General features: G+C 41.0%; 1 protein-coding gene across 1 annotated transcript in view; it reads left to right on the plus strand.

Moving 5' to 3' along the window:
• The window catches only part of LOC126263569 (integrator complex subunit 9), a 100957-nt gene that overhangs the window by 51316 nt on the left and 37381 nt on the right, over positions 1-12260 (plus strand). The window contains exon 10 of the mRNA XM_049960665.1: positions 5146-5351. Within this exon, the coding sequence (XP_049816622.1) occupies positions 5146-5351 (206 nt within the window). The remainder of the gene's footprint in view (positions 1-5145; positions 5352-12260) is intronic.

Here is a 12260-nt window from a genome sequence, read left to right on the forward strand (position 1 = left end):
ATTTTTACAAGCTGCCAACAGGAGTGTCTTATTTACAGATACCTGCGTAGTTACTAGTTTATTTTTGTAATTTCTTGTGTGTTCGCGTGCTTACGAGGCACAACCTTTTAGTTTAACGACAGTGTAATGTACAGTACTGCCGTTGTATCGACCCTCATGTCGTATAGGCTTTTGTTTCTTTCAGTTAGTGTAACTCAGTGTCGGTTAGACCGTCAGTGAGGGAGCACTTCGAATTCCTGCTGTTAATAAGCTGAGTACACCGTTAGTTTTCTACATATTCTTACGAGCTTCGAACAGGAGCAGCTTCACTAGTGGGTAGGAACTGTGCTTGCTGTGTACAGATGCGAGCTGAGTTGGTGACCCTTTGCTCACAGCTCCAGGCTACATTGGCTTCAGTCACACAGCTTGAGGTTGCTGTTAAGGGGCACCACTGGGGGGGGGGGGGGGGTCGGATGCAGGGATGGGAGGGACATCGAGCACGTCCCATGTCTTCCCCAGTTGGTCCACAGCTGTGGCCACCCCGGGTACTGCCTGCGCTGAGATTGACCTCTCACCCGTGGTCGAGTGGGAGATCATTCCAAAGTCTGGTAGGCAGTGAAAGACTTTCCGAGGGGCCAATCATAGGACATCCCCGGTTCGTTTGACGAACAGGTTTTGGCCACTATCTGTGGCTGACAAAGTCTCTAAGCTGTTTGCGGTTGTCCACCCTGTTCCAGAGGAAGCTTCTCGGCCCGCAAGGTCTGGGCATTCACAGAGGGCGGATTTTCTGGTAGTTGGGAGCTCCAATGTTAGGCGCATAATTGGGCTCCTTAGGAACATGGCTGCCAAGGAGGGAAGGAAGCCAGTGTGCACTCCATATGCATACCGGTGGGAGTCATTCCGCATGTGGGAAGGGGTGCTTCTGGCTGCCATGAAGAGTACAGGGTGCAGCCAACTGCAGGTGGTGGCTCAAGTCAGTACCAATGAAGTGTGTTGCTTTGGATCGGAGGAGATTCTCTCTGGTTTCAGGCGGCTTGCGGAAATCGTAAAGGCTGCCAGTCTTGCTTATGAGATTAAGGCGGAGCTCACCATCTGCAGCATCATTGATAGAACCAACTGTGGTCCTTTGGTGCAGAGCTGAATGGAGGGTGTGAATCGGAGGCTCAGGTGGTTCTGTGACCGCATAGGCTGCAGATTCTTTGACTTGCGCCATCGGGTAGTGGGTTTCCAGGTTCTGCTTAATAGGTCAGGAGTCCATTACACACAGGGAGCGGCTACACGTGTAGCGGTTGCTGTGTGGAAGGGACTGGGCAGTTTTTTAGGTTAGAGAGCCTCAGGAAACCACAGAAAAGGCGTCCGTCTAAAAGGGGGCAGGTAAAACGTAGTAAGGTAGTTGTAGAAATGATCTGTACTGTAGTTGTAAATTGTCATAGCTGTGTTGGGATAGAACCAGACCTCCAAGCCCTAATAGAAAGCACTGAAGCTCAAATAGTTACAGGTACAGAAAGCCGGAAATAAGTTCAGTCAAAATTTTTTTTCAAACGATCTAGAAGTGTTCAGAAAGGATAGATTAAATACAGTTGGTGGTGGAGTATTTATTTCTGTTGGAAGTAGTTTGCCTTGTAGTGAAATTGAAGTAGATAGTTCCTGCGTAATAGTATTTGTGGAGGTTATAACTCACAATTGGACAAAACTATTAATTGGTTGTTTTACCGACCCCCCCCCCCCCCCCCGCTCCCCCCGACTCAGATGATGTAGTTCCTGAACAGTTCAAAGAGAACTTGAGTCTCATTTCAAATAGGTACCCCACTCATACAATTATAGTCTGTGACGACTTCAATCTACCCTCGAAATGCTGGAAAAATTATACGTTTAAAGCCTGTGGCATGCATAAAACATCATCCGAAATTGTACCAAATGCTTTCTCAGAGAATTATTTTGAATTATTAGTTCATGAGCCCACTCAAAGCGTAAATGGTTGTGAAAGCATGCTTGACCTCTTAGCAACAAATAATCCTGGACAAATAGGGAGTATCGTGACAAATACAGGGATTAGTGACCAAGAGGCAGTTGCTGCTAGGCTGAACACTGTAATACCTGCAACCATCAAAAAGAGAGGCAAAGTATATCTATTAAAAAAACTGATAAAAATGCTATTTAAACCTTTTTAAGAGACAGTTTCCATTCCTTCCTATCTGATTATGTAAGTGTAGAAAGGATGTGGAATGATTTCAAAGAGATAGTACTGACGGCTATTGAGAGATATATACCACATAAATTAATAAGTGATGTTACTTATCCCGCATGGTACACAAAATGGGTCAGATCGTTGTTGCAGAAGCAACGAAAAAAGCATGCCAAATTTAAAAGAACACACAATCCCCAAGAGTGGCAAAGTTTTGTAGAAGTTGGAAATATAGTGCATGCTTCAATGTGAGATGCTTTTAATAATTTCCACAGTGAAACTCTGTCTCGGAATCTGGCATTAAACCCAGAGAGATTCTGGTCATACGTAAAGCACACCAGTGGCAAGACGCAATCAATACCTTCACTGCGTGATAACAATGGTGAAGTCACTGATGACGGTGCCACTAAAGCAGAATTATTAAACAGTGTTTTCCAAAACTGCTTCACTGAAGAAGACAAAGTAAATATTCCTGAATTCCAATCAAGAAAAACTGCCAAGATGAGAAACATAGAAGTAGATATCCTCAGTGTAGCAAAGCATCTTAAATCACTTAATAAAGGCAAGGCCTCTTGCCCAGATTGTTTACTAGTCAGGTTCCTTTCAGAGTATGGTGATACAATAGCTCCATATTTAGTAATTATATATGATCGCTCGCTCACAGGAAGATCCATACCTAAAGACTGAAAAATTGCGCAAGTCACACCAATACCCAAAAAAGGGAAGTAGGAGTAATCCACTGAATTACAGGCCCATATCGCTAATGCTGATTTGCAGTTGGCTTTTGTAACATATATTGTTTGAACATTATGAATTACCTCAAAGAAAACGATTTATTGACACATAGTCAGCATGGATTCAGAAAATATCATTCTTGTGAAATACAACTAGCTCTTTATACTCATGAAGTAATGAGTACTATCGACTGGGGATGTCATTGATTCCATATTTTTAGATTTCCAGAAGGCTTTCGACACTGTTCCTCACGAACGTCTTCTAACTAAACTGTGCGCCTATGGAATATTGCCTCAGTTGTGTGACTGGATTCGTGCTTTCCTGTCAGAAATATCACAGTTTGTAGTAATAGATGGAAAGTCATAGAGTAAAACAGAAGTTAATATCTGGCATTCCCCAACGAAGTGTTACAGGCTCTCTATTGTTCCTGATCCATATTAACGACATAGAAGACAATCTGAGCAGCTGTCTTAGATGATTTAGATAAGATATCTGTATGGTGTGAAAAGTTGCAGTTGACCATGAATAAAGAAAATTGAGAAGTTATTCATATGAGTACTAAAAGAGATGTGCTAAATTTTGATTATGTGATAAGACACACTAATCTGAAGACTGTAAATTCAGCTAAGTACTTAGGGATTACAATTACAAATACCCTAAATTGGAACACTCACAAAGATAATGTTGTGGTAGAGCAAACCAAAGACTGTGATTCATTGGCAGAACACTTAGAAGGTGCAACAGGTCTACTAAAGAGACTGCTCGCACCACACTTGTCCGTCCTATAATGGAGTACTGCTGTACGGTATTGGATCCTCATCTGGTGAGACTGACGGGTGACATTAAAGAAGTTCAAAGAAGGCCAGCTCATTTTGTATTATCGTGAAATAGAGGAGACAGTGCCATACACGATACATGAATTGGAGTGGCAATCATTAAAACAAAGGCGGTTTCCATTGCGAAGGGATCTTCTCATGAAATTTCAATCACCAGTTTTCTCCTCCGATTGCAAAAACATTATGTTGGCATCCACCTATATAGGGAGAAATGATCATCACGATAAAATAAGAGAAATCAAGGCTCGCACAGAAAAATTTAAGTCATTGTTTTTCTGGTGCGCCGTTTGAGAGTGGAACGGTAGAGAGACAGCTTGAAGGTGGTTCATTGAACCCTCTACCAGGCACTTTATTGTGAATAGCAGAGTAATCACATAGATGTAGATGTAGACGGCAAAGCGGGTCAAGTGGCATTGCGTGGGCAAGGTACCAAAGCATAACCGGGGATGTTGCCTCATTGGAGTGGAACAAGACTGGTTGAACGATGGTTCAATGTGCCTAGCATCCTGAAAGCATGGCCATCTAAGTTCTCCCTCCAGCAGAAGTGACCAGCGAGGGTATTGTGGGGCTGGTTTCCAGTCTACGCAACCTGTAGTCTGCTGCTACAGGGGGAATCAAGGCAAGAAGTTGACACATTTCCAAACATTTGGCACATCTCACTGCATCTGGTTTATCCAGTAGTTCATATTCAATCTGTGCCTCTACCTTTGAGGAACTTGTTATAGAGCCCGTTTTGTGTTCATACGTGCTCGGGATTTATTCCCATTTTCATGGCCCTCAAGGTGCTCTTTTTTTCAGAGTTTATTATAGTCCCAATAAACCTTTGTAGCTCTGGCTGGTAGTTCGGACAATACATCAAACTTCCTTGTTTTGTTGTCTTGAATTGAAAAAGTATAGTTATGGCTCTAGAGACAAATGATGCTGTATTTTCTTCTTGTATTTTCTGAGTGATTAAGTCTCATTTTATGTCTTCATTTAGGAATTTCACAAGTTTTGTTATGTCCCTTGCAAGTGTTGATACACCTGGCATGAGCAGTCCATCAGTGAAATATTTAATAATTTTGGGACTCATGTTTGAACACACTTCATGAAGAGTGCACAAGGCTGTATAGAATATGTATAATTATATGTATTGTATTGATAGCATATCTCAAACGTTGGTTGTTAAGGTTCTAAATATTCGAGGTGTGATAAATAAAGTGGACCTTCTGACCATGTTGAGAGTTCAGCATTTGTTCAGTATCTTATCAGTTGTTGTGTAGTTTACTGCTACAGACATTCACAAGATAAACCATGTATCTGTATTGTGTGTCTACCTGATTTTTAAAAAAATTGCAGTGGTCATGATACTGTTGACTGTTGTAATATGGTTCTTCTCCTCTTTTAACATAGTTTGATTTTCTTTTTCAGAGCCTGATTATCCGTATCTTGAGGCGCTTGCTCCATTTCAGCCATTGGCTATGAAAGCCGTGCATTGTCCTATTGACACTAGTCTAAACTTTACACAAGCAAACAAACTCATCCGAGACTTGAAGCCAGGAACATTAGTGCTGCCAGAATCTTACAAGCAGCCTCCTATAACTGCACCTCATCGACTGGATTTGGTTATTGATACGGTATTGTATTTTTATTTATTTATTTATTTATCCACATCCTTGCAGGAATTTCAGTCAGATAAGAACTTCATTATCATTACCATGATATATTGCCTAAGAATGGTCATATTTCTTGTGGAGATTAAAGTTTATTGCTTATTGGTGGCATCCAAATGTCTTCAATTGCTGATGATCCTGTTACAAAATCATTACAGGTTGTCATCAGTTGTTTAAATTGTTAACTTTAATTTTGCTTATCATACTACACAGGCTTTCACAGTTGGTATTTGCGTCCTTTGTAGTTGTTTGTTTTATGGACATTGGCCCATGGTCCAAGGAATATTTCTCTCCCTAACATTTTGCCATCCAATGCTGGAGACATCGTGAGAGACCGTAAAAGACACAGACAGCAGTAGCAAATTTAAACACTCAGCAAGCCGAATTGTTTGTATGTATTCACACAACGGTCAGTTCATGACATCACTAGATTGCTGTGTAAGATATTGCAGGTGTGCCATATATGTAGGGTGATTGTGATGGGGAAGAATTGGTACTGTTTACCTTACTTCTCACGTAAGTGCCAGAACTTGTCTAACTTCTATCTTCCTCTTTTTCTCTAAAGTTATGTTTGTGCATTTGGGTTTCTATGGCCCCTCTGTACATTCTAGCATAGTAGTAATTATTGGATGTATATAAAACCATATTATCAGAGAAATGAAGTTGCTTGTTCCCTGATCTCACTGCATGTTGTGCTACTGCCGATTTATCTGTGTTTCCTAGGCAACATTTGTTCTTGTTCCTTAAGCCTGATGTTAAAGCCTCTTTTTGTAGTTCCTGTGTGCACTTGACTGTATGTGTAAGGAATTTTATAAATATCTAGCATAGAAAGTGGTGGGTGTAGATCCTTTACAGTGTTCAAATACTTTTGCATCTTTCTTCTTGGTTTAAACACTGTCTTCTTAGCACTCTGCTAATGCAATCTGTGACATTTGTACAATTGGGAAGTAAAATTTCCTTTTAGTTGTCCCATTTTCACTGGGAAAATACAAATCTTTTAGTGTCAAAATAATTTAATTGGATAGATAAAATACCTACTCACAAAGTGGCAGCAGAACACACACATAAGATGGTTGTAATTGGCAAGCTACGGGGCTAAGTGGCTCCTTCTTCGGGCAGAAGGGTTGAAGGGGGAGGAAGAGGGGTGAAGGAAAAGAACTGCAGAGGTCTAGGAAAATTGGTAGATTTCGGGAAAGTCGCCAGAACTGCGTGTCAGGGGAGACTTACCGCATGGGATGAGAAAGGAAGATTAATTGTTGAGGACTGCATTGGATGAGATTTGAAAACTCGAGAGTTTAAAGATGGAAGACAGGGTAACATGGAGACAGATTACTGCTTATACATTGTGCACGAGTTAATAAGAGTGAAAAAGCTAAGTCCATTGTACATAACAGAGGTGGGAGGGGGCGGTGAAAAATAGATGGGTAAGACAATGAAAGATGTAGAAAACTAAAATGGAGCGAAGAAAATAGTAGTTACTGTGAAGAAATGCTGAGGCAGAAGAAATTAACGTAAATTAATTCCAGGTGGGTGGTGAGAACTGAGGACATGCTGTAGTGCTAGTTCCCACCTGCAGAGTTTTGAGAAACTGGTGTCTGGGGGAAGAATCCAGATGGCATATTTGGTGAAACAGGTTCCAAGATCACGATTGTCATGTTGTAGAGCACTTCTGTAACAGGATATTGCAAGTAGTCAGTATACACCCTCTCCGTATGCCCATTAATCCAAATTGACAATTTGGTGGTAGTCATGCCGAAGTAGAAGGCCGAACAGTGTTTACATAACAGCTGGTATTTGACGTGTGTCATTTGACAGGTGGCTCTCCCTGTGATAGTATATATTTTGCCAGTTACAGGGCTGCTACAGATGGTGGTATGAGGGTGCATAAGGCAAGTCTTGCAGTGGGGACAGTCACAGGGGTAGGAGCCATAGGGTGAGGAGATGGGTGGAGAAGGAGCGTAGGGTCTGACAAGAATATTGTGGAGATTGGGAGGCCAGTGGAAAACTATTCTAGGTGTGGTGGGCAGAATTTCAGACAGAATGGATCTCTTTTCAGGGCATGATTTTTGGAAGTCAAGCCCCAGTCAAAGTAGCTGATTAACTTATTCCAGACCAGTGTTGTGCTCTGAAGTTGTTTTTGCAGGGATTAGCAGTACCAGGATTGGATGTGATGGCCCAGGAAATTTGCTTTTTAACTAGGCTGGTGGGTAATTACGTGCAGTGAAGGCTGAGGTGAGAACTGTGGTGTATTGCTGTAAAGAGTCTTTGGTGAGGACGAGATCAACATCCAGGAAAGTGGCATGGGATTTGGAATAGGACCACGTGAAATTTAATTGGGAGGTGTTCAGAGATTCCAGGAATTTTAACAGGTCCATATGGTAAAGATATCGTCAATGTACCTAAACCAAACCAGGGGCTGAAGACCTATGGGTCCCAGGAAAGTGCCTTTCAATTGACCCCGTGGCATAGGAGAGAGCTATCCTGGTTCCCATGGCCGTACCCCAGATCTGCTTGTATGTCTACCCCTCAAGGTGAAGTAGTTGTTGGGAAGTATAAAGTTAATGAAGGTGAGGAGGAAGGATGTTATACGTTTGGGATCAGGTCGTTGCTGACTGAGGAAGTGTTCACCAGCAGACAGACCACGTATGTGGGGGATCTTGGTGTAGGGGGAAGTGGCATCAGTGGTGACAAACAAAATTTGTGGTGGGAGTGGGACGGGTAAGGACTTCAGACAATTTAGGAAATGGTTGGTGTCTTTGATGTAGAAGGGGAGTCGTTGTACTATGGATTGCAGGTATTGATCAACTTAAGCAGATATACGTTCAGTGGGAGCTATGAAGCCAGCAACTATAGGACGTCCAGGATGTTTGTGGATCTTAAGAAGGAGGTGAAAGGTGGGGTGTGTGGTTTGGGTGGGGTGAGAAGTTCTATGGTTTGAGGTGAGGTGTTAGTCCTTGTGAGGGGACTGGGTTTCAGGGAGGGACCGTTGGTCAGTTTGAATCACAGAGATGGGATCTTGATGGCAGATGCTGTATGCAGGGGTGTCAGACAGCTGTTGTTGACCTCATTAACGTACTCTAGTATCAGTGTTTTCCCAAATATCATGATGCAACTTATTATTGAGGAAAATGTGTAGCTGCATCAACTTACAGTTCACAGCAGCCATATCATGTTGCATGTGATAAATGCACTTGGAGTAGCTTTGCCTGTGTATGATCATAGTTCTGATGCACAGCTGATGAAATTCTCATTCTCAGAAAATTCAGTGTTGTCGAGGTGTGTCTACATTATAATGAAAAGGTGAGAGAACTAAGTAAAAGAAATCTCTTCTTCACGTGCCATCCAGAAGTTTAACATTTCTTGACATGTTTTCCTCATAAAGGCATTTAATCATTCTTTGCAGGTGTCATTGCTAAGTTTTTTATTTTTTGTATGTTAGATCTTGGTCCAAGGCACAGTTTTCTTTGCTCTTCTAATGCTGCAGACATCATCAGAGACTATAAAGAATCAGCACTAGTGATTTCAAACAAGTGCAACAAGCCAAACTGTTTGTATATATCCATGCACTGGTTAGCTCGTGAAATCACTGGACTGTTGCACTACATTGCAAAATATCAGACGTGTATGATGGAGCTTGTGGTAGGGAAGAGTTGTGCAGTTTAAGTTGTACACTGATAAGGAAAAATTCGGGAAGGCATTCCTTCGGACACTGGAGATGAAACTGTCATTTTAACTTTCATCTATTCATGGTACTTTCACTATATGCCCTCATGTAGAAAAAAAAATCTCAGAATTTCTAAATTTCCTAGATGATACTAATTCTAATACAAAGTTCACTATGGAGAAAAAGAAAGAAGCTCCAGTCTCATTTTAGGATGTAGAGGTACTTAGGAAACCTGACCGACCTTCCGGGCACAAAGTCTACAGAAATTCTACTTGCACAGATAGGTATCTTCCTGGAAATTAGTCACCATCCCAGGCAGCAAAGAGGAGTGGGCTAAAAGAATCTTTGAACATTCTGGTCGCTGCCTGTAGAAACTGAGTGTGTTGTGATTTCTGTAAGAACTGGCACAAGGGAGTCTCCAAGTGTGACTTCCCACATTGTTACAGCACGATGCAGTGCTTTATTTCAGAGCAGTGATGGCTTGACATCAGTTGTCCGTTCTTGTAGTACTTTGGAGAGATGCTAACTGGCTATGCCGGCTTCCACAAAGTGGTAGGTGACTTGAAAACACATTATAGGTGTAAACAGTTCCCATGCTTTTGTTATTGCTGTGTGGTTCCAAAGTTGTCTTTGTCAGAAAAGTTTGTTGTGAAATGGAGGACAGTTTGACTGAAAAAGAAATTTTGAGCTAGCTCAAAGAATCTGGATTAGAAATTGATGATGATGATTTTGAAATTGACAACAGTATTTCAGAAACAGACAGTAAATATAAATATCATCCAGTGTGAGTAAGGATCACAGTTATATTCACTGTAGCTTTACTGACTCACATCTTGTATTTTGAAGGTAACAAGGAGCGTCCTGAAAATGGAAATGAGCTATCAGATGAATTAGAAGAATGTGATTTGGGTAAGTGACAATGTTCGACCCCAATTACTTTTCTTTGAAGGTGCAAGTAATGTTTTAGCACCTTAGGACACTGAAAGCACCTAATTTGATTGTTGGGGTGTGTTTCTTGATGAGAACGTCATAAAAAAAATAAAAAAACATGAAACTGAAACAAACTGATATGTGCCATCGAGTATTTCTAAATTGTGAAGGCAAAATAAAATAACCCTCAGGTTGCTTTGGGCCAGTTGGTCTGCTGTGAAGCTGCATTAGATGTATGTTTTTTGCTGTGCTTATTCAGTGTGCCTTGTGCACAAAACAAATATCACAGACTATTGGAGCAATGAGCTAATGTTAGATTCACCTTTACCTGAGAAAATTGTGAAGAGAGACTGATTTAGATATTTTTTTTAGTGCTTATTTGTGGATAACAGTGACAGTTACATACACGGGGAGGAACCAAACCATTATGTTTTACACAAAAACTTTGTATTAAAAAACAAGAACAATTTTTTTCCCTGAGAATTGAACAGTTCATGAAAGTTTGCGTCCTTTTAGCAGAAGAATTCGGTTCAGAGTGCATATCAAGAAAAGCCAAACAGGTATGCTCTAAAAATGTATGGGAAGATCTGGTTGAAAATTACAAATCATTTAGGAAGCCAGGCTCCATACATTTTGTTTGTGTGCTCATCAGCAACACAGCACCTGTGCCTTTTGGTGAGTCATCTCCTTTGTTCCTAAATGATAGATATGCTTTAAAGCTTTTCAGTCTTAGTAATTCTGCAACAAGCAATGTTTTGAACTGTGTAGTATACTGGTGCAGGGTAAAAAGATAATAGTGCGCATTCAGTAGTCGTTTGTTTGGGTGACACATTATACAAGGACTGGTTTTATACAAGTATAAGGTTATTTGAAAGATTATTTGATTAGGGCACATGTGCTGTTGGCACAGTTATGAGGAATAACAGGCCTGCCACAGGAATTCAAACAAAATAAACTAAGAAGAACTGAAATGGTATTAAAAAAAAATCCCATGTTAGCAATTCACTGGAAAGACACTAGGGATGTGTTTGCCTTGTCTACAAAAACACAGCATAACAAGTAGTTTCTCTAACATAAAACCAAAATTTGGAGTGGGAGAAAAGCTGAAGCCTGATCTCATACTTGATTATAAGAAAAATGAAATCAGTTGGTGACGTATTATTATTTTCAGCAAAGAACAATGAAATGGTGGTAGAAAGTATTTTTTCATTTGTTAATCATGTGTATACTCAATTCTTAACATGTCTACAAGATACAAGGCCTGTCTCTCGCAAAGGAACCCATTTGTTTACATGTATTGTGAACCCGGGAAAACAAATTCTCGAGAAAGTTGTTTGAGATTTTGTCGAAAATGAACAGCAGTGCTCCACAGCAAACAGGCTAACTGCAATGCATTTCCCCCACTCATGTACCACTGACAACAAGCAAGAAGTATGGTTCAAGATAGTGTGTCGTTTGTTCTGAGAAAGGTGCACACAGTACTAGCAAGTGAGTTAGAAGGGAGACCAGATAGTGGTGTGAAGAGTGTAAAGTAAGGTTGTCAGAATGAGATTTTCACTCTGCAGCGGAGTGTGCGCTGATATGAAACTTCCTGGCAGATTAAAACTGTGTGCCCGACCGAGACTCGAACTCGGGACCTTTGCCTTTCGCGGGCAAGTGCTCTACCAACTGAGCTACCGAAGCACGACTCACGCCCGGTACCCACAGCTTTACTTCTGCCAGTACCTCGTCTCCTACCTTCCAAACTTTACAGAAGCTCTCCTGCGAACCATGCAGAACTAGCACTCCTGAAAGAAAGGATATTGCGGAGACATGGCTTAGCCACAGCCTGGGGGATGTTTCCAGAATGAGATTTTCACTCTGCAGCGGAGTGTGCGCTGATATGAAACTTCCTGGCAGATTAAAACTGTGTGCCCGACCGAGACTCGAACTCGGGACCTTTGCCTTTCGCGGGCAAGTGCTCTAGGTTGTGTCTACCTGACTGTTTCAAACAATATCATATAAAGGCAAATTTCGTTCAGTGAAAATAGTTACATAATTTTCAATGAACTGGTTTTGTACATTTATTTTGAAATAAATTCTTGTGTATTGCATCTCCAACCTTTCTACTGCCTCTTAGTCTTCCAATTTCCAAAATTATACTGTAAATATATTATGAATATCAGAACACCTTAAATAAATGTGGAGATAAAGGATTACGACATATGTTTCAGTAAAAAAAGTTTTGCTTTTCTCTTTCATCTTGTAAACAGGAGCAATACCAAGAAATCAAAAAAGTG

Source organism: Schistocerca nitens, chromosome 1 (genome assembly GCF_023898315.1).
Source record: "Schistocerca nitens isolate TAMUIC-IGC-003100 chromosome 1, iqSchNite1.1, whole genome shotgun sequence".
Lineage (NCBI taxonomy): Eukaryota > Metazoa > Arthropoda > Insecta > Orthoptera > Acrididae > Schistocerca > Schistocerca nitens.